The sequence below is a fragment of the Teleopsis dalmanni genome, chromosome 2 (genome assembly GCF_002237135.1).
Source record: "Teleopsis dalmanni isolate 2A chromosome 2, ASM223713v2, whole genome shotgun sequence".
Taxonomy (NCBI): domain Eukaryota; kingdom Metazoa; phylum Arthropoda; class Insecta; order Diptera; family Diopsidae; genus Teleopsis; species Teleopsis dalmanni.
Window position 1 is genome coordinate 214,263,081 of NC_051847.1, and position 24,616 is coordinate 214,287,696.

General features: G+C 30.1%; 3 protein-coding genes across 3 annotated transcripts in view; 2 read left to right on the forward strand and 1 right to left on the reverse strand.

Annotated features, from left to right (window-relative positions):
• Positions 1–24,616, reverse strand: part of LOC119676703 (cadherin-86C-like) — a 373,671-nt gene that overhangs the window by 299,213 nt on the left and 49,842 nt on the right. The window lies entirely within an intron of this gene.
• On the forward strand, positions 131–1,055 carry LOC119681364 (40S ribosomal protein S29). The gene is made up of 3 exons (XM_038094536.1): positions 131–239; positions 673–772; positions 829–1,055. The coding sequence occupies exons 1-3, from the start codon at positions 178–180 to the stop codon at positions 835–837; spliced, it is 171 nt and encodes a 56-aa protein (XP_037950464.1). The 5' UTR covers positions 131–177; the 3' UTR covers positions 838–1,055.
• LOC119681357 lies at positions 951–19,187 on the forward strand. Its single transcript, XM_038094529.1, has 5 exons — positions 951–1,026; positions 6,715–7,302; positions 17,882–18,430; positions 18,511–18,705; positions 18,774–19,187. Exons 2-5 carry the CDS (start codon positions 6,939–6,941, stop codon positions 18,989–18,991), a joined length of 1,326 nt encoding a protein of 441 aa, XP_037950457.1. The 5' UTR covers positions 951–1,026; positions 6,715–6,938; the 3' UTR covers positions 18,992–19,187.

Here is a 24,616-nt window from a genome sequence, read left to right on the forward strand (position 1 = left end):
ATAAAAATTTGATTTTCATGTGATAATTTTATTTGCATAAAATTTATAGAGTTCTTATTGAACACAACTTCTACCACTGAACAATAATTCATCAATTTAATTCACCATACCATTTATAACTTTTTGACATTCGGCCATGTTGTCTTTCTTTCTGTTTTTTGAAGTGAAGTAGCCAACATGGGTTTCGCAAATCTTTGGTACTCGCATCCAAGAAAATACGGCCAAGGTTCCAGATGCTGGTATGTAAAAAAAGTGCATAAAATTTGGAATATTTTAGTGTATTAAATTTATCAAAAGTGTAACTGCAAAATGAAAATTAAATTTATTTAAATTGAGGTTATGGTGCGCAGCGTGGGGCTCCGCTGAATTTGTGCAAGAAGTGTTCATTAATTTATGGAATGTACTGACGTCATTTGTTTATACATATGTGTTATATTCATATGCCAGCAGTTGAGTACGGCAAATGTGGTTATTTTATGCATTTACCTTAATTAATGTTGGCAAAAGTAAATGTCCAATATTTGCTTATTGTTGCGCCTTCACTCAAAATTTTTGCTTAGACGCTAAAGCAAATGAACAACATTTAATAATTAATATATCATAAATATACATACAAATTTACTATTTAGATATTATTTTACTTTACTTATATTAAAAAGTTTTTCATTTTAGCCGCGCCTGTTCTAACCGTCATGGTCTTATCCGGAAATATGGCTTGAACATTTGCCGTCAATGCTTCAGAGAATACGCCAATGATATTGGTTTCAAGAAGGTATTTAATAAATTATTTGTGTTCGAACATAAAATACAGTTTGTTTTTCATTACAGCTGGATTAATTTGCAACTGACCACAAAACAATAGTTTAAATGTTCGCAGCGATGTAAATATATATGTTGCTGCAACTATAATTTAAAAAAAATCACAATTATCACCTGCAGATTAAATACTAGAAAGTATACAAATATTTTAACATTCGCACTACTTATGAAGTGGGAAGGAAACTGTATATTATTTACCACCTACAGGTGATAATAAATTTTAATTACATAAAATATGTCATATAGTTTTTATTTCATAAATTGTTTTTGTCTCAATTGTTCTATTGTTAATAAATCAAATACGTGCTAAGAGCTTGCAACGATACCCGAATTTCGTAGTTATACGTGTGATAAACTATTAAAACCCAATAGAATTTATAGTTGAAGTGAATAAATGAATTATGCTGAGCATCGACAGTTTTCAATAGATTTTCTACTATCTATTTTAAAATGCTTAAGAAAATATTTTATCTGTTTTATACGCCAAAATATGTATCAATGTTTGAATTTGTTTCATTATTATATATAAAATTATTGAGCTATTTTTAAAGTAAACATTTTGTAGGCACGTATGGCGTTATACTTTTAGATAGCATTAGAGAAAAATATAAAGTATTTTGTTTCGTACAGTTGAATTAGTTATTGATTTAATATTTGTTATTGTCTTAAATATTTCAATGCATTGCATTTATTTTTAATATAGGCCAATATTTTCTTTAATCAAATAAATTTTAGAAACAAAAATATGCCGTCTTAAATGCTATTAGAACCTAATAGTTAAGTCCTACTAGTGCCTCTACTTATGGCATCCTATCGTGTAACTTTGCCAATGACAATCAGTAGTTATAGCATTTTTTGACAGTTTTGTTGTAATATCATAGCTGGAGTTAAATAGCCTTTTAAATATGATGTATCGATCCTTAGGTCGGTAGTGATCTTTCGATATAATGTGTATTCCAATATACATATGTTATATTAAGTGATACAGACAACAAAATGGTTGAGGCTTGAATTGTAAAATAAATTAGTTCAGAACTTATAGGTACGTTTACTGGCATTACATTTCATTCTGTCATTACTGAACTCTTATAATTTACGATTGGGCAGGAATTTTATTATAACTACTTTACAATTAGTTTGGAAGTACTTTTTATCAGCAGGACAGATTTGAGGTTGCTAACTAATTACCAACTTAGTCTAACTTGCGTTACCAACTAAACAAAATGGGATTGTCTAATATGATAGCATATAGTATCTCTCCGGAAGACGATGAGATTTATTGTTATATTCTGTATGAATGCTCGATTGTGCTCTAATCTAAGAGTTGGGTGTTAGGGTCTGATTCTGATTGCGTTCTTACTATGTGACAAAGGACTTATTACGTTATGTTAAATAAAAATGATTGTTTAGGTAGGAACATACTATTTTATGAGCCTAATATATTATAATTATAATAAAGAAAAACTGGCTTGTTACTACGTACACAGATATGAGGCTCTAAGTTTTAAAACCAAACTGTTTAGTTGATAAGAGTTTTTTTGGGATATCAGCCAATGTTAATTATATCATAAACTTCTTTACGAGGGACACAGGTGTACAAGCGGTCTCCAGGTAAAACATGTCGAATGCCCACCCGTGAGCACGCGGGCCGGTAATGTTGTTACGGAGTGACCCACCGGTGGGGCGTGCGGTCTTTAAAGTGTTAACACAATATCAGTTTAAGAGAGGCGAACTCAGCTGCCAGCTTAAAATAACATACTTTGAAACAGGAAAACTGGGGACTAGGAGATGTCCGGCGTTTGTGAGAGGTTCAATTTCACTATATCAAAATTAGAACCTTACTTATATATGTATGTACTATATTAGAAGTAGTGGGAGGAAAACATACTAAATCAATATATTTACTATGAAATGACATTCTCATTGACACTACACATAAAACACGTATAAAATATATTGAAACTAGTTCCATTTTACCCCGAAAGGACAAACACGTATCACGAACTTGTTTTTCAGGCACCGATCGCAGAAATACACAAGTGCACTGCCATAACTTCACAACCAGTTCACTTGGTTACAATCTGCGCGGCCAGTCGGAAGTAAGTGGAGAAATAATTACATAAATTCATAGTGTGGGCAAAAATTAATAAATATAAAAAAGTTTAATATAAATATACAAAGAGCGGACAACTAATAAAACACGAAATTCAGCAATTTATTTAGTGGAATAAAAATCCGTACGTTTAGCGCCTTCAAGGCATTTCTTTTGAAAATTGAAAGTTGTGAAGTCCCCAAAAACACTCCTTCACATTTCTAACCCCGCGTAATCAGAGTCTCAGCAAAGAAAGATCGCAATTTACGTATGTTATGAGAAATACTGTTACTTCCTCGAAACTAAGCGGTCTAGAGCCAAAAAACTGTATGAAGTCATATTGAAATAAAAGCAAAAACAAAAATATTGGCGAACAGCGAGCTTGAATTTACTTTCACGTCAGCTGAAGATCATTCGAAGCCAACCAATGAACTCACAACAGTTGTAAGCTTGGCTACTGCAATTGGCATTGACTGCACATATTATAGATGGAGCGCTGCTGAGAGTGAAGTTGAAGCCAAAGCTGCAGCTGGAGCCGGAGCCGGAGCACTACATCATCTGTTATCTGTTGTTGCTTTGCCAATTTGGTGCATAATATTATTAACTTTTACTATGAAGTTTATGTTATTTTATTTTGTTTTTTTATTATCTTTGCTTTGTTATTGTTGGCTTTTGTCTGCTGGGAAACTAGTCCACAAGTTGAGTTGGTCAGTGGTTTTTGAAAATCGTAAACTCGTTTCAATACACGATTTACATTTTGACGTGTTGTGTGTGGAGGTACATTAATTAGCCACTGAGTAGTATTAACAATATAAAATGATTGATGACAATATTTTTAGCAAACTCTATAGCAAATTTTAAAAAACATAATAAAAACCGAGCAGTATCATTGCGCCCCTTGTTTCAATTTTGAAAAGTTTTCAGAGAATACAATGAATATAATCTATTAGAATGATTTATTTGTTTAAGTGGTTAACCGCCTTGAACTATATAGGCACTACTGTTAATAAACTGCACAGAGATTTTTTTAAAGGATTGAAAGTGTTAGATTAAATGATTATTTTTTACGTCTCTCTTACACTCTACTATAATCATTATAAGCGTTTCATTAACTACAACAACCTCTCTGCTTTAGCAGAAGCACAAAAATGTTTTTAAAAAGACGAATAACATAATGAATCATGCGTACGTCATAAATGTAAACTATATAAAAAGAGATAATGTATATGTAAATGTGGTTATATATAGATATTGTGCTTGTAGACTGTTCCCCTGATATTGTAGAAATCTATTTGGTTCGCTGTGCTTGCGAATGCTGTAATTCCGATACAGTTGTGAGTACTTTGCACAACTGTATCGTCATAGATAAGAGACCTTGTGTTGCAGATCGGGTCGCTCATAATATCTCAAATATAAATAGATTTTTAATGGCTCTAATGTAAACTTACATAAATAATATAAGCTCACGTATGTTTTTTAGTTAAAGACTGATGCTTTCTTCTATAATCCCAGCCGATTTTGGGATTTCGGATATGATCTAATGTTAGCATCCATAAATTATTTAAGCTCCGCGACATGTCTTGGAATCTCTTATAGAAATAAAATTGGTCTAAATTGGACAGACCATTTAAATAATAAATATTAGTAAGCGTATGCCAACAAAAAAAGTGACAGGGAGTAAAAAGTGTGTGGGTCTGTTGATCGGGTACCCATTGAATTGTTGGACTTAATTATAAATGGAAATTGGTCATTCGTATGTGATTTCAAACCAATTAGGAAAGGACGTAGAGCAGAAATGCTGTAAAGTAGTGGATATTAAAATTATAGGTATGTAATACTTATAATAAAGTGGTTAAAAGCTCTAAGCAGTATCAGGTTTAGAGGAATTATATATCTTCTATAAGTTTAACAGATGAATTATATATTTATTTTTTAATTGTTTGTAGAAGCAGCAAGTTCGGGTTGAATTAAAAGATGTTATTGTAGAAAAATCTAATAATGTTAACATAAAATTGGAAATATATATGAGTACAAAAAGTGACTGTTCATAGAATGATTTCTTTTAAAATAGATAGAATTTTTCATTTTGATAGTAATTTTATTAAAAAATTCACAAGTAATTTTTACTTTCAAAACTTTTCAACCAAACTGTGTTTTCAAATTTGCTCTTCTGTTTATGCAATGTACTGGGTCAGATAATGATAACAGTGGTTAAACTATACCAATTGCTTTCATATCCGGTGTATGCTTTGGGTCTAGTCTCCAGTGACGTAGTTCAATAATAATCTTCTGTATGAAGTATTGAGATTTTATGTTAATATTGAGGGGTTTGAGGAATGAATTTTAGCTCCATTGTTTAAGATTTGTCAAAGCTAAGTGACCGAGAGTATACATGCGATAACGCTCCTTTGCACACTGCCATACTAATTCGTGAATTTTTGACTAAGAATAATACGAATACTACTGAGCAAACACTGAATTCTCTTGATTTGACTACTTGTGATTTTGTTCTGTTTGAACGAGTTTAGAAACTTCTCTGGGGAAAGCGTTTCAGCAGTCAATAAGAAATAATAAAAAAATCGAAGACGGCTTTTATAGTACAAAAGTTCGAGCTTTGGATAAACGCGTTTCGGTCAATAGAGGGTACTTCGACGAAGTTAATATCGATTATAACTTCTCTTTTAAACTTTTTAAATAAATTCTAGAAAGGAATTACCATCTTTGATTAAAGTGGTATAGGTATATATACTGATTAATATTATTCAATTCAAGAGCTTTTCAATTCTTAGGCTGTTAGCTTGTTTAGTTATTCCTTATCTCTATCCATTATGTTTTCACTGAAATTCAAGCTGAAAAATAGTATAAACTTAATATGTCGGAAACATATTGAGGTTCTCATTCTTAGTGTCAAGTTATCAACACTTCTTGAAAAGGTGGGATTTATTCATTGTTAGATATTCTAGTTTTTATTTTTTTTATTAAAAACTAAAGCAAACTCTAAAAAGAAAATAAACGAAGAATTATCAATTATTGTGAAAATTTTGGCTTGAGCTGCAAAGTTTATTGTTTTGTTTCAAAACTTGAAAGATTTGGATATGGTCATTAAACGCAGCCGCGTGAAATTGAGATAAGTGCGAATTGCGGCTCATAGCGCACACCTGAAGTCTATCTATCTGTGCACTCTTGGCCAGAAGCGATGAGAAGAGCGTGCATGAGCTGGTATCAAGTCAGTAAACTATGCCACAAAGCGAGTTTGCGAATTTATTTTGAATTTTTCAAATATTTTTGTTTTTGGGACTTGCTCGCATCGCAGCTGACTTGGCTTAAGACAAAATCCATCGAGTTCAGTTGTTTACAAATCGTCAACCGAACTACTGCGCATGCACGGCCAAGTGAACGCGCGAATAGTGTAGCGTTTTTGCTCTGAAATAGCAGAGTCCGTCAGATATTTTAGAGTTTGATTGGAAAATGATTAAATAAAAAAAAAAAAAATATATATATATGAAAAAATTATCATTAAGCGAAATTGGTTCGAACTTTTGAGAGTTGTTAATTTGTGTAAGGTCAGTGCGACCTTAAGACACTGCAGCGTTAGATACAAATCCATGTTACACTAAACAATCACAAATTTAATTAAATTAAATAATTTATATATAACAAAAAATATTTAATTTATAAATGCAAATCAAGATTAAAAGTGCAGATATAATTAATTGACAAACAAAAAAATATAAACGAATTTGCAGAAATGAAAGTACAGCAATTGCTGTCCACCGCCAATGTTTTTATTGTTGTTTTTATAGTTTATGCAACAGCTTCAGCTTCAGCGGTTGAGAGCGATGAAGACCGGCAAGTTTTGCAATTTGGCGCAAAATCTGTACCGCAGGAAGGTGTTTTGAGTCCTGCACAAAATAAAAAAACCAAATCTTCCTCAACGAACAGAAATGGCCGCCGCTACGAGGCTTCACGTGACAAAGCAACTCTGCAAAATGTTGCATCATACGAGGTTCCTGCTGTAAACAAAAGCATGACTGCCCGTAAAAGTCAGCGGCAACGATCACGCGATTCTCCAACTGCAACTAATTTCCATACACCACAAACTGCAGATACTCTGCTATTTGGACAAATACCAAACAAACCGTTGATTAACGACGATGGTGCTCCCTCAACTGCTGCTGCTGCTGTATCGGCCAGTAAGAAACCACAGAGCCAGCGGGAACGCGGTTCAAGTCGTGCACGTGAAAAAATTTCAAACAGTAGAATAACTGGCAAATCTGCTTATGAAGCTCAAAGTTCCAAATCTAAGAAATTGATCCCCAAAGTAGCAACTGCATCTTCGACATCAACGTCAACCTCATCGCCGACGTCTACAACTATAACTACAACAACAAGTAAGTATTATATATGTGTCTAATTATTAAGTACCAGAGGAGATAAAATCGCATAATTTTTTTTAATTTTTGTATTTCGAAATATTGGTTTTTATAAGATGTATGCGTCTGAATTTATAATTAACTATGAAGAAGATTTATCGAGGAAGGAGGAATATGAAAGAGTAGAGAGGTTTAACTTAAAATTTGCAAATATTATCTCTTTAGGAATATTGCAAGTGATCTGTAATGGCTTGAAGTTACGAAATGGTGACAAACGATTTATTAGAAGTCTATAGATAACGAAAAGGATTGATATGTTTTTCATCAATCTCTGTCCGTTCTGATAGCATGTTACGTGAGCTAGAGGTATCGATACAAAGGCTTTAGACTTAAATTTCACAAAAGTCTAGTCTAAAAAACAACTTTTAGAGTATGGTAGCCCTGTTTAAAAAATAGAGCTTCAAACACTGCTTTAATTCGCAAAAATTCCAAGAACAAAATTTATATAGAGTCTTAACTCTATCTGATGTCGTTAGAGACCAATAGGGCTATGTCTGGGTAGCGGTTAGCCAATTTTACTTAATAATTTCAGTCTTTGGGTTAATATGCTTTTATCAATAAGTCTGTAACTTTAATATTTTAGTGTTTTCGCAGAGTGTTATGATATTGGTTCATTGATTGCACTGACGGTTCAGCAGATATCTTTCCACTGTCCATAGTTAGCGTTTTTTCTCAGTTTCACTACCATATTCCCCACAAGAAACCTTAATGTGTGAAAGGAATATTAAAAAGAAGTGAAAGGAAGAGACGTGAAGAGTAAAAACTAAATCCATTCCATTGAATTTAGATAGAATTTCTCTCTGTAAAACTGTTAAAAAAGATGCTTTCCCGAAAACCTGTTTTCCTGGAGGCCAAGACTGGGCATAGAAAATGCTTAATTGTTTCTTTTTCCTGTCCCTTTCCACAATGTGGTGTTATGATGTGATGTGGTCTATGAAATATTGTGTGTCTTTTGTAGTTATCAAGGTTACTGCAATTGTTGTTCTATATATAAGATCTTTGAAATATCTATTGTTCAACGCAATAAATAAACTGAAAACTGTAGAGTTTCTGCTGAAGTTTGTAACCTTTTTCGATTTGGTTAAGTAGTGAGATATGTCTCTATATAAATCATACGTTTAACCCCGAAAGCAAGATGAAGTTGTTGCGTGTCAAAGTTAACTTCTGACATTATCTTGATCAATCTTACCTTAAGTTAAGCCCAAAATTTAATCTTTTTACAAAGGTTTAAATAATTGTTTTAAAAATAGTTTCAGCATTCAGTGTCATATAGAAACTCTATTTCAACACCTGCTAAATTATAATAAAAATCTCATTACAGAGCTTTTCGGTACAGGTTAGATTAAATTAATTTTTCTTTAAGCTAAAGAACATACTATATATTTAACATTATAAAGTAAGGTAATTTAGAATATATACTTGTAAAAGAATACGTATATATTTTTAATGTTTATGTTTCCTTGAAATAATTTATACGTTCTTATTCTCATGTTAAGACGTAACATTCATACATCAGATACATGCACTCGTGAAACAAACTCAGAAACTTAATAAAGACCAGCCTGCCTTGACTACTATGCGTTTAGCTGAGATGCAAATCTAGTCATTTTTGACCTGAATTTAGGAATTCTTATGATTTAAGAAACACCTATGCAGATTCTCATTCTCATTCTCATAATTCTTACATAAACTGGTTCCCATGTATTTGCTGTGCAAGGTGCAAATTGTCATGCGCCGCAGAAGTAATTACAAATTACTTTGCTGCGATATTCAAAGTTGAACACGTAGTTGTGCTTTTGTATCTCAACGAATTTCAGATACGATGATAAGTCCAAATAATAATAATGTTTTCGCATAGTAAAGCATTTCGTATAGTTAGGCGTTCAATAATAGCAATGTTCTTAGTCTTATATGTGCTTGACCGTATAATCAGGTTTAACAAATTGATTGCCTTTGCGATTGATTAATTTTGGTTTAGAATTGTATTGATATTGGCAGTATGGCTTTGTGAATGTGAATGACATTGAACTAGCTTGGTGTCCTAAATGGCTTAGTTGCGAATTTCAAAAAAAAATTACTAAGAATTAATTCTTTGTACAAGAATTTTAAGTTTAAATAAAAGCTTGGTACTCTCCACAAAAGGAATTGTATTCCAATATTTTCCATACTTGTAAGAAGATCTATGACTGCTTATGTCTAAGATTGGAAATAAATATTGAACGTATCAACTGTGAAATAGAATAAAAACTGTAAATATTATCACTTATGGTATATTAACAGTCATTTTCATGAAAATCTTTTAAAAATCCTTATTTAGAAATCTGAATACTTAAAAGTATACTAGACTAGAAGTTTATTAGAAGAAAGTGTATTAAGCAGTTGGTTGGCATCATAAAGAGTAAAGGTTGTACAGTTGTAGTTTATTGACAGAGACCCATAAAGCAATTAAGTTAAAGTTTAAACCTAAACCAGGTTGGTCAATTTTCAATATAAATCCATAATAAAAAAATTTAAAATTCTAGAGACCTTGTTCTAGAGAGTTTCTGTGATACGTGTATCTTGAGTCAAAAACTATCTGTCTTACTTTAGCTAATTTATTTTCTTTACGAACGTTGTGAAAGTTTTCATATCAGTTTCTTATAGTATCTCAGAATTCCCGAAGAAGAGTTCTTCAAGAATTATATCTTTTTACCCAAGTTGTACATCTATACACTAGGTTCTTCTTCATAATTCTCTTGGCAGAGACCACAAAGATAGTCAATTGTAATGCATATCCCTGTGTATGTGTGGCTTTTACTTACTTACTTACTTACTTAGTTGGCCATAACAACCCGTTACTGAGTTTCGGCTTGACACAGCATGTCTCCCCGTAACGCCTCTGTTACGTGAGCGCCTTCTCTAGTCTCATACATCAAGTTCAGATAGTGCTCCCTCAACTTGATCACTGCACCGAAGAAACGGTCTACCGCCATCTTCTTCCTCCAACTACTGCTTCAAACACCTTTTTCGCTGGAGCATCTTCATCCATTCACCCGACATGCCCAAGCCAGCGAAGCCGCTGGATGTGTGGCTTTTAGGCAACGAAAATTACAAGATAATTCTGAAGAGAACCGTACTCTTCAAGGTAATTAGTTTTTTAGTTCTAGATGGGCTTATGAATGACCAGTGTGGGTTAGTATTAACACAGGTGATCTCATTCTGCCATCTAATTAGTTATTTCTAACTCTATTAGTGCTTATTTAATACATTGAAGAATTGAGTAGAATTGAATATTGGCTGGATATTGGATTGATGTTTTAGAAATTGATGTCATATCATTGTTTACTACACTTTATCGGCCAAATATAAAAATATTAAAAATATGATTTTTAATAGTAATAAATAATTATAATAAATAATTATAATAAATAATATTATAAAAAATAAAAATAAAATTAATTTTTAATGTTAAATATATTCTATGGGAGTCTTCTTTTGTTTTCTATGTGAATTTTTTTCTTATTTTTGTTGTTGTTGTTGATGTTGCTTTTATTGTTGTTGTAATGTATGTAAACGTGTATGCATAACTATGTATGTTAGTAAATATTTAAACCGCTAAAAATAAAAATAATTTACTTTTGTTGTTGTTGTTGTTGTATGAAATAATTGATGAAATTAAAAGTTTAATTTATCTAATTGATATTTAAAATGAATGTTATTAAGTCATAATAATGTGTTTAAAATCTGTGTAAAAAACTAAGCGACTTTAAAAATCCATCAGCTCTATAACTATTATTATTATATTGTATATATAATGAAATATGGAAATGATTGACAATTGCGTGTTTGAGGTGAATGTATCTAACAATTTACAATTTCCCACATCATTTTCGATGATTAGTCTTTTCTTTAGTTTGCATTGAGTTATTTCAGTTTGTGGTAATCAATTGAGTTTTATGGAGTAAAAATTTTAATTTTTCTCCTCCCCCTTCTACTCTTTCTTTATATTAGATTTTTTTAAAAAATTAACAAATTCAATGTGAATTAGAACGTGAAGTTTTCAATGCATTTTAATTTATGGAGAGTCACTACTCCACTTCACTTTTACACTTCGCCAGTAAAAAATTTAATTAAAAAGTGAAATAAATTATATATTAAAGGGTTTTTTCTTTTATTTAACATGTTTCAGTTTTATTTGACTTTTATTGTATTTTTGGCATAAAATGGTGTAAAAATTATTACGATTTTTTACTCGTTTTCATTGATGTTGCAAGTCTATTTTGTCAAATTATGACCAAACAAAGTGTTGCGATCAGTGGACTGTGCGTCACGATTTAAAATTAAATAAATTAACAATAAAAACAAAAAAAAAAATAAATAATATTAACAAGAGATAATATAAAACAAAACACTCTTTAAGGGACGTGTATAAAAGTAACCATTAATGCAGAAGATGGTAGAGTTTCGTGGCTTCACAATAATATAATAGTAAGTAAGTATAGTCTCTCATTTGTCTAGGTACTAAAACTAACTTTTTTCTCTCTCGCCTGATTACTGGAATGAAGTTTTCACAATGCTGTGGAAATCTTCTCCATTCATTCCTAAGCGGTGGTTTAGTGGCTTCAAGTCTTTAATTTGTCGTAATATATCTATCTATCAGTTTTTTCTTTGTTTAAAAATTTTTACAATAATTCATTTTAATAATAATAATGGAGTTAATAATGCAGTTAAAAGCAAAACAAATATACATACCATATGAAGTAAATAATTATAAACAAAACAGACTACCGAATAGGTCAAAAGATAAAGGCACGAGCTATACACGACAATATTCGTTTATTTCAATATTTAAAGTTTTTTTTTTAAATGTACTAAATTAAACTAAAGTAAATTAAATTAAAATTGTATATTAAAAGATCTTTAATGTATTTTATAAGAATAATTAAACATCAATAATTTTGATGATTAAACAATGTCAATGAACAGATTTTTCTTAAGCATATTTTAATGGTCTGTATGTAAGGTCCAAGAAACTCATTAATAACCAACTTTTGCACTTCTCATGAACTTGACGCCCATTTGACTAATGTTTTTTTAACATTTTTAATTGCCTTTGTTTATTATTTAAAAAGATATAGTTTTAAAAAATATGAAATAAAATAATATTAACTAGTAGACTTTGAAATTAGTTTGATTGTATTTTAGTTTTAAATAACCTTTAACGCTAGGGTACTTGATCCATATAAAGAAGTATTGTTGGATATAAAAGAGTCTTTTTAAAAAAAGGCTGTTTTTTATTTTAATAAAGATAATATTTCTTAAAAATCTTAAGAATCGCAATAAAAATTATAGCTCGAAACTCTGTAAAATTTAGTTTGTTTAAACTCAAATGGTATTAGAATTACATTTCCATGATTTTCAGTGCTGTTTAACATAATGTGATAATATTATATTTTATGCTATTATTCTGTGATTCTAGAGACACTGAATTTATTTTTTGAGATTTATCGTGGTGGTTAATGTTGGCTTGATGTCATTCCAGATGAATTTCATCTTCCAAAATCAATACTGGTTTAATCAATTTTTAAAGCGCTTTTAAAAGTATCTTAAAAATCGGTTTTAATTTGCAGAGTTGTTCGAGTATACATAGGCTTCACATACATATTACACTAGTAGGTTAATTTAAATTTCATTCAGTGTGCTACAGAGATATCCATACACCCTACGTTGAGATAATCCATATCATTTGATGTATATGAATACAAGCTGATTGTTTTTTAATGTCTACTACAACTTGCGCTGGAAAGACATTCTAATAAAATATTTATTTAAACCTTTTTTGTCCCTTTAAGTGACATATAAGGGACGTTCGAAGAGGTAAACAAATAAGTAGAAAACATGATTGTATTCGTTATCCTTCAATTTTTTCATAAATAATCCTTTTTTTTGCTTATACTATACTAGTTATTATTGCTTGTGAGAAATTGTGAGAAATGGTTCTTGAGATTTCTTGATCACCATTTCTCTTAAGCTGTAAAGTCAATGCGCGTGTAGCGTCATATAAAAACCACTTAAGGCCGGCAACTGTAGTTTAGTGAGCGCTGGATATAAACCTAAATCGATCCATTAAATTTTTTTCTTTAATCGGAAAATTCATATTTCAAGAGAATGATATACGTCTTTCGATAGCAAATCAAGTGAATGCGGAAAATGGTTGATCTTACAGAATACTTATATTATAATTGCCAATAGATGGCCTCATTACAAATACCTATTTGTATTAAAGTATGGTAAATGATGCTCAAAATTAGTATAAAGTTGAATTATTTATTTATATGCATTTTTGTATGCTTGAATGAAATCCATTCTTAAAAAAAAAATGTTGGAAATTTTACATATAATACTTGTTATTTTTTGTATTTACTAAGAAATGTGATAAATACAGCAATAAATATATTTATTATTCCATTGTAAAGATATTAATTTTCAAAGCCATTTAGGATTTAAAACCTTTTCAACAAAATAGCAATAAATTTAAGTTAAAAAAATGTTATATATAATGTACGTAATACCATTAGTAGTATATAGGTATTTATAGAGAAATCTAACAACATTTATTACATTAAATCTATAAAAATACTAAGGACTTTTGCAATAAAATAAAAAACGATAATGGATTTTGATTATCATTCAATCTTTAGTGTTTGATTGAAGCTTGATTTCACAATCGTGGGTTAATTTTATTTTATTAATATTAATATATCTAAAAACAATTTTATTTATTTTCCTAAAATTTAAACTAGGAGTGCTAACTAAATGAAAGAAAGACGTAGGCGTAGCTTGTATAAAATTTAAGAAAAAATTGCAGTTGTGACTTCTTGTCTATGAACCATGTTTATAGGAAGTTATCTGCGTAGTTCAATTTCCAAATAGTCATACATACAAAATTAAGTTTCTAATCGAAAAAGGTTTTGGTAAAATATTGAACAATGAGGTTTAAGGTACTCTATTCTAGTCTACTTTGTAACTTGTCTAATAAATATTACTCATGGAGAACTTTAAGAAATACAAAAATAATCTCTAACAAACTGATTTTTTTAATATGATTTTTCAACGCTTATTGAATCAAGGAGTTTAGCGATCTATGTTTTTTAACAATTCTTCATAAAAACTTGTATTAAAAAGTATAAGATTTATCAATAGTTGTTCCTCTCTTGCTCGCTAGAGTTTCTCTGCTCGATTTACAGGTAAACAGAACAATGCGCTTATAATGTTAACAATTAACCTTAAATTTTTTGCGATAGGAAAATAGGTTTGGATGTAATATTTCTTCAGCAGACAGGTTAAGTGCAATATGGGCTTTAAATTTCAAATCAAAAAACTCTCACATGTTTCATAGAATAGTTCCACAAGTTTGAAATATCTACAATAATTATAATTCTCTAAAGACTATTGATTGATATGCAATTATGCTTGGAGTACCCTGTCAAAATTTTAATAGATCATGTATATGGCTCTTGAAGAACAGAGACGTGAAAATCTGTTGCGGGTCTGTTAAGGCTTATCCATGCTTGAGCTTATGGGGGCTGCCACATTTTAATTTACTTAACAATATAGTTAACATATAAATTATTTTAAAACAATGTACTTAGCGGTGCCTAAAATGCCCGAATGTTTTCCAAAATTACGAATAGTGTTTGATTCTCCTTTTACTTTCCTGATCAAAGGTTAGTCATATAAAAATCATTTAAAAGATGAATAAAGTGACTCATTAGAATTTGCTATTATCTTCTCAATCGAAATCAAAGTTGGGAACTTACAAAGAATGTGATTCTTTCCCTTCTAGCGAGAGTCCAGATTTAACCCAATATTCTATTTCTGGCAGGGATAAAAATAAAATTGTTTCAAAGAATGTGACTAGAGATTGCATATCATTCTAGTTAGAAAGGATATTTTATGCCGCAGATACTAACTGTTGAGTTAGGCTAAAATATATATTATATATATTAATTCTTAGCTTCAATATATATACTAAGGTACTAACTACTGGTCAGCCATACATATTTTATTTTATATTAATTGACAAATTTTTCGTAGTTATTTTTTACATATTTCGAAATGTATTTTTGTGTAAGTTTATAGTTCCTTCGATAAATTAAAAGTGCAACATAATAATGCTTATTATACATACATACTAAATTGCATAAAATCTTGCATACTTGTGTATTGTGATTTTATAATGAATATTTTGGATGCAATGACTGTCTATCTGTCAGTCAGCCTTCATATCTGCAGCTGCCTTGCGTCTTTATTGCATTCAGAAAAGACAACTTCCAGCTCGAAGTGACATAGTTACGATGTATCTCAAGACTCTTGCATATTAATTTTTTTTTTTTGTTATTTGAATAAAAAAAAATATTTTGATGTGATATTTTTAAAAACAAAAGTTATTGTGTTGTAAATTTGTTCATAAACAATTATGTATACATAATTGCATATATAGAAAATCTTTCGAAAAGCTCTTATAATCCAACTTGCTTCCATATTTCTTACTTACTGGCAGTCAATGTTTAATATGAAATTATACAGGGTGTTTGAAGTATGAGTACAAGTTGTGCCTCTTAATGATGATTATTTGGCATTGCTTTAACTTAATATAAGGTCAAAATATAATGTATATGAAATAATGAGCATGCAGAGTTTCTGTACTATTCAGATTATTGTGACTTAATAGTATTCTCAGTTTATTAAAATAGGTATTTGCAAAGCGATGAAGAAAACCACGTATCCTTAGTCAAACACTAAAACAAGAACTGATTTACCATAACTATATTTGTATTGTTTGATTATTTGCATCTCTGTTTCTTTAATTCGCTATTTGTATATTTGTATATCCATTGGTCTACTCGTTTTTCTATCTATTTGTCTATTAATCATATCCATCTGTCTATTCGATTCTCTATCTATTTGTCTATCCATCTGGCTATTTATTTGTCTTTCCATTTGTCTATCCGTCTATCTATCTTTTGTCTATCTTTTGACATATAGACTAGATGTGTCTATTTATCTGCCTGAACACAATTTTCCGTAGCGATCCACGCAGATCAATTTGATGAATAAATGATATTCGTATATTTAAGCAATGATTGATCGTGGATCACCAATACTAGATAAGTGTAAAATATCTATTACATATATAAATATATAATGCTATGTTATTTCAAATTAAAGAAATTTTTATTTTTAATTTATCTGAACCAAATTTTGGAATGTAAATAGTAAGAGAAAAATTTATAATATAATTATCCGTGTGGACGGCATTGTAACTTTATTACAATCAATACTAACATTTTCTTTAAACTTATTTTCAAATATAAAATTAGTATTCACTTATAATAAACAAAAGCACAATTAAACAAATAAGTGTCACAATAGACAGATCTTGTCACAAATTATCTGTTGATTTTAATAGGTGTCGATATATTCATAACACAAACATATATGTGAACAACTATGATAGATTGGGTGAAAATTCTGCTATTTAATGTCACATTTAGGTGCTCAACTATGTACTGCTCAGGGAAAAATTCTACATAAGGGTTATCCGATTCCACTTTTTTACCATATAATACATATATTATTCATATATTACATAGAGGTGGTGGATATGTGAAATGTTATGGAGACCAATTAGAATTCAGAGAATTAAGTCCTAATCGATACCCGATAGAGTTGCCTCATTGTAATATACCGTTGAGATGAAATAGGTATATGTAGTGTCTGTTTAAATGGAAAGTGTCTCTCTATGTACGAAACTGCGTGCTGTGAAGATATTTTGTTTCTTCCAGTATCTTCCAGTTTGCGCAAACAGAAAGAAGTAAGAGGAATTAGATTTTAAACTTCCATTTGGTTTTCTCCAAACAACTAAAATCTTTTTAAAAATTTTAAAAGCTCGTCTACCGTAATAATAGTTTTAAAAAAATATTATTAAATATTTTTACGAAAAGACCCTGTATACAGGCAAATTGAGGAAATATTTTTTCACAACTTTAAGCCGCATATAATCAAGACGCACTCAACAGTGGTCAGTTGTGGTTCCCGCTGCTTTAATTAGTTTTCTTCTGCACTTACTTATTGGTCAGTTACTTTTGAGCTAAGCAGATGCGCTATTATTTTCGTTTTTATTTGAGGTATTTAAAATTAATGAAAATGTAATTAAAATGCTAGTGTGTAATAGCTAAATACTTAATGAAACTAGGTTAGTTAGGTTACTTTATATGCCTAGCAAACACTTACATATAATTACCTAATAAATTACTAAATAAAATCAGGGAAGTTACCGGTCGGAAAGCGCAATCTACAAAATTTGGGCAACCAAGTCTTACAGGTTTAAAAATGTTTCTATTGTAGAATACAAGTTCATTGGTTTTATATATATATTTTTTTTCAAGTTTACTTTTGTAATATATATAATTACTGCTTTGTATATTTTTAATATAATACCTAACACATAATTACCTAAAACAAATATTGATATTAATTTTCCTATATATTTCAGCACCTCCACCAAATATCTTTGGTAATTTTGCACAAAACAATCCATTTAATATATTTTCACGTGATTTTTGGAATTTTGGGCAAACGACAACCACAACTTCTCCTCCTCAAGTAATCAGTAAAAGACCACCAAAAAAATATATACGTACACCACCTGTTGCTACTTCAAAAGATGATAAGAATCTGAGCTATCAGAAAATTAAAGCTCCAAATATAAAGCCAACAGTAGCCACTACCACAAAAACGCCGAAAAAGGACAATTCCGATGTTCCGTTTCGGATTGCATTGCCTACACTACAATTTACCAATCCACAATCACAAAAAATCGACCCCGAGAAGGAAAAAGAGAAACGTGCGACACTTGAGAGTCTACGTTCACGCTTCAATTGTCCACGAGAAAGTGAAGTACGTTTCCAGCTATTTCCTAAAATCTGTAATAACGATAAGGACTGCAGTGTCTGGAATAGACAAGAGTTATGTTGCGATATTTTCGGATCAAAAAGTTGTGTCTCAGGTATGCAGAAACCCTTAGAAGAAAGTTCTCATGCACGTAAGTAACTTTAATTTCAATTACCATATTTATGCATTTCTTTATTTATAAATAATAAAATAAAATAATTCCATTTGCAGCCATATTGGGTATCATACCACGTAAATGCCCCACTCGTCCTCTAGCTGAATTATGGTGGTCCGTGCAAGAATGTCAAACCGATATGGATTGTTGGCCGCGTGTATGTTGCCCAGATGGACAAAAACGTTATTGTCGAACTTCACAACCTGAATTAGAGATTGCACCCGTACCGGTCAAACGTTCTTTCAATTACTGTAAGTAGTTTGCAGTTCTTATTAGATGACTAAGATTTAGATTTTATTGTGAATGCTTTCTTTGACAGTGTCAGAATATCTTGAATGTACACCACCTCCACCACCGATATTTGATTTACATCCTAAAGCTTGCACGTCTACTTTGGACTGTTTTCCGAATGTTTGCTGTCAAGAGGCTGGCCTACGTCACTGTCGACCACCAAAGAAATCTGTGCTTACTTTAATGGCCAATTTCTTGAATGTTGGCTTTGTACAGCGATTGGCCCAAAATATTGTAATTAAGTGATATTGTTCTAATTATTTTTTTAAAACCTAATTATTAAAAAGTGGATATGTTACTATTTGTATACTGTTTGTTAGTCGTCTGTAAATGAACTTATCTTGTTATGATTTGTATATATTGAAAAATTCGGTGATATATATTTAAAGCTTTGCTCAAATTCTGTAAATATTTATTAAAAAAAAAATAGAAAATTAAATATATAAGTACATTTTTATAAATATATATACATATGTGTAGTTTGATATAATATTATATATATGTATTGTAGTTAACTAAGACTTAGTAATATAATTTGTGGTTTTAAGCAAACGTCGCAATTAAGAATTAGCACAATAGGTCACCTGAGTTGCAGTGCATTGTTTTCCATACAATGATAAATATAATATATAATAAATGTAATAATTTGATGTACATTATAGATAAAAATTAGTCTCAGCTTAAAAGTCAGACAGAGTATTGCAGATTCCAAACAATACCAAAACATCTAAATGTAATAATTTTTTACAATATATCTAATCTACATTAAGAATATCATTGCGACAGTAAGTTCGAAGAGTTAGTATTAAATATAATCATATTATTTAAGAATAATAAGTAGAGTCACCTAATCTGTAATCATTTTTTAGATTGCAAGTACCAAGGATTGAATCGTACCCTGCCAAAGTTGAAGCTCAGAATCAGTATTCATTAGCTAACTGATGAATGACATTTATTGAAATTTATTCAAAAATTATATTTTAATATTTAAGATTTTTATGTTAAAATTGCAAAAGGTTGCATTTTATTAAATGTTGTAAAACAGTTATTCATAGTTCAATAGACCTAACTCATTTAAAAGGTTCAGTTGTTTCTGTGGTATATTTTAAACGTTTGTAACTTCATTATTGGTATTATTGACACTCTCGATATTTTTTATAAAATCTAAAAGTTAGTTTTATGAGTTCTATTTATACATACTAACAACATTATATCTGGGGCTATGATCCAGCTATGAGCAGATAATCAAAAACCTACAAGATATTATTTATAATTTACTGTAGAGTTCATTTTTAATTCACTGTAGAGTTCATTTATAAATTATTATAGAAATTCATTCTACTAAACTTTTAGATTAAATAGATTTAATATTGAAAGTGGTATTTCCAATTTTTCAATACAGCACAATACACGTATACGGAATAGTAATTTATCTTATAATACAATCGAATATCTTTAAAAAAAAATATTAACTTCAAACCATTATAATATATTGTACCAAATATATTTCAGTACAAAGTCAAGTCATGTAAAGTCATATAAATCCTGGTAAATGACTACGTATTTAAATGAACTATTTTTGAGATATTGATTTCTTGACAGAACATTTTTTCGGTTACCTCTTTGACAACTTATTTCTTACTATCCCCCTATATCTAATCCTGTTTTACACATGTTTTGGGTTTTTTGAACCCAATGATGACGATGATTTCTTTATAATTCGTCTCTTGCATTAATACCCTCTTGATTAGAAACAATTTATTTGTATATGATTAGTACTCAACTAGGTAATCTATGACAGTACGGCTTGTTTATAGTTTTTGCAATTTTTTCAAAAAGCATTCAAACATAACGTTAGAAGGGACTCATATCTTTTCGCTATGGTTATTATTATATATAATAGAAGAGTATTGCCACCAGCTCAGTAGACAAAGGCTGTACTAAATTATTTAGTTTTTGGGCTATAAGACAACTCACGTAGCTACAGTGTTATATACATTATCATTTCACTGGTTAGTAATACCGCTCTTTCTAAGGTGGATAATATCCACCTTACAAAACATATACCATATAACAGTATTTTCTACTTTTTGTAAGTAAAAAACTGTTGATATATTAATATATTACATATTTTCAGTGATAATTTTATTTATATACTCACAATATTATTTTTTTTTCAAGTAATGTGTCATTCAAAACGTAGATAACAATTCCTAATTGATTAATTGACATACAGTTTGAAGTCAATAGTCTACAAAAACCTCATCGCATCTCATCTGCATTAAATATTTGAGTCATATTTGCAAAAATATATATATAAATATATATTTATTTTCATATAACAATCCACCCAGCATTGTCTAAAGTATTCTTTCACTCTTCAGCTTAAGATTATTGTATTAAAAGTGTAGACGTGAAAATTGCCCAACAGCCGGTACTGCGGGCTGAAGAGTCCTATTGTACCAACTTCAGCTTAAGATAGTTTAGACTTAGTTTGATGTGAGAAAAATCACTTCACAGATCTATTTTTTGAATTATTTATTGTTGTTTATAATACTTTAACATATGAATATAAGTAACATTATTAAGCTGTGATAATGCAATTTGAAAAATAATTAATTTTTAATTTGTTTTTCTTTTAACAAAATTTAATGATGTTTTGCTCAAAGTTTTATTTGCAACCGCATGATTTGGTTGTAGTGCAGGTGCAGTTCGGTCCGCAAGTACAACCTTTCTTTCCAGTATCTCCACCTTTTCCACATTTGCAATCTAAAAATATAAATTGCCATTTTTTTTGTTATTTTTTGTTATCAAATTAAACAAGAAATTTGTTTAGAAATTAATAAAATTACTAAACAATTTTATTTTTTTTCAACTTTCTTTAAATTACACTTTTCACCCGACTCACCAGTTCCACAAGGGCAAGGCATTTTGTTTTATTTTTTATATATATATTATTCTCTACTTAATAATTTCTTTATATCCGCACGATATCCAAGTAAGTCCGACTCCTCGCTATACTGAATAAAAGTATCTGAAGAAAGATACAGGCTCAATTTCTTTTATACTTAAAAATATACTCAAACTGGAAAGAGATTTAAGCTCTGTTTTTACGTAGTGTGAGTGAGTAGCTCTCTTTACTGCTAAATTTTACACTGGTTAACAAGATAATTTAAAACAATTATTACTTTGAATGGAATTTGTGTATTTAAATATTATGTATTTTGATATTTAACGAACACAACAGAATAACAAAAAAACAGTGTATATTATATATAAAAAATCTCTCCTTTTGAGGTAGAAGAAGGGGAATATAGAAAAAGATGTCTAAGGTAATTTGTTCGTAGCAAACAATAACCTTAGCGCGAAGAACAGAAAGCTGATCGACAAAGATGCCGATTCTACTATCCAAAAGCTACAAGTTGCTCAAAGTCAGGCTCTCCGAAGGCTCTGCAAAGTGCCATGGTACATCCGCACGAATGACATGGTAAGAGACATTAAAATAGATCCAGTCAAAAAATACATAAGGGACAGAGCTCTGAATTATATGCGAAAACCGACAGGCTGCCCTACTTAGCACTATCTAATCTCAGAGTAATCACTAACCGCACGGTGCGGTACGCAGATCTTAGATCAATTATTGAATAATAACGAAGATTATCAGGAATACTCAAATTAGTCAGTGAGATGGGTGGGACTCTGCAGAAACCCCCAGCCATCATAGAGTAAAAGTTCACAAATGCACTGACTCGGATAAGGCTCAACATAAGAGTTTGTAGAAGTAACGTAATTTGCACCTCTTGAAACGAAGGTTTTTTTTATTAACCATTTATTTGTTAAATATTTAAACATTTGAAATTGTAAATCATAGCAAATTTCCTAATAATTATATATCTAGTAATGATTCAATTATGAGAAGTTATCATTGTTAGTATTTATTAAGAGCAACCCCTCATTTGTATATTCGCTCTTATATTTTATTTTGTTACATAGAAGATTAGTTAGTATTTTTTTGTACAAGATCCAATATATAATAAGTATATGTTTTTCATCCTATAGGTATATATAAAAGGCTTCACTCGAAATGTAGTTCAATGTATTGATTTTACTCAAACTCTCTGTTAGAATATGCAGTAGTGCAAGACTATCTTAATTGCTTGACATTACAAATGACTTTCACAGCAATTCTTACAATTCTTTTAGTCATTTGTTTTTTTATATAATATAAAATTTAAAAGTTATGAAATTGTTCTATTATCATTAATTATAGGTGCTTAATGTAGTACGTATCCAGCAAATAGTATCTTTTTTGAGAGTCACACTATATTTAATGAAAAAATGGAACAGTTATTTCTCATTGAAGAGAGTTCGTAGAATAAATATTTTTAGATTTTAAATTGTAGCATACGAAGTTTCATACTTCTTCAAAAAATGAAATATCATTGAAAAAGAGGAATATAATATCTATTAATATTTATATATATATATATATATATATATATATATATACTATATGTTTATAGTCAACAACAAAATGAGTAGATTATGATTATTAATTTAAATACATGATAAAGATACCACCAGACGCCCATCAAATCAATTAATTCGGTGATATTAGGATGAAAAATTATTTTGGATTACCTAACAGCTTAGGGTAATTTAGGGTATACTTAATATGGACTTTGTGGTAGAATGTTAATGTCATTCTATTCAGAAAACTGTAGGACTGATAAGTTGGTTAGGTAGACTAGCAATCATTATCCGAGCGCAAATGGAAGCAATATTGGATAATCTTTCTTCATCTGTAAAATATAGTTAATGCATAAGTGTGTTCAAAAGACCACACTTATGAACAGGATAATGTAACCAACACTTGATAAAAAAATCAAATAACTTTCTGAGCTAACAATAGAGGAAATCTTTATGGTCACAGTTTGTATAACCAGTCATCTGCTAATTCACGAGGTTGGAATACTTATTGCCATCTATAAAATATTGTTAAAGCATAGAATTCCAGAGATCAACAAATCTAGGACGAATGTGTGTAGCAAATGTACAAATATAGCTTATTTTTGATTGATTCAACTATCAAGAGAAGACATCTTTAATGTCATGGCTTGTATAACCTGGCCTTTATGGAAGTCATGGTTATAGGCTAGGAGTTCTTTTCAATAAATATTACAGAAGTGCTGAAGGTAAAGAGAAAGCAGAAATTGTGAAGCAGAAGTTATTCGGCTGTATCTGTAAGAAGGGGGAAATCGCCAAGCAAATACGTCTTTAACTTTTTTCAGAGGTTTTCAGTATTAAGATTAAATAGATTTCGTACTTTATAATTGCCTCAAAATGCCTCTATACGAAAAACAATGTTGAGTCCGCATCCAGGGTTGGTCCGGTGTTCAGTAGTATTATTACAATGGGCTCCGAATACCTGTAATTCTACTTAATTTTAATTAATTAAAATTAGTCTAATTTCCAAAATTAATTTCTTCTGTATATTCTTCTGTATGAATATTAAAAATTGTTGATTGATGTATTCTTTAAAACACATTTTTTTTAAATTTTATTTATTTAACTTTTTTTATTTTAATTACTTTTCAATTGAAATGATACTGCGTATAAAATCGTTTAAGTAAATAAACTTAAAAATAAGCCTTAAAGCTAGTCAGACGATGTTGGGTTCAAATTTCAGTCATTAAATTGACGTCGTTTGTAAATGTGAATCCGAATCAAAATTAATGAAATATGATGACGAATCTTAAACTATTGAACGATGAAAGCTAAAGTATCTTCATTTGCTTGCACTGGCGCATTTGCATGAAGCTCCACAACCACAATTGCTCTGCTTTTCAGAGGCGCATTTACAACCTGAAA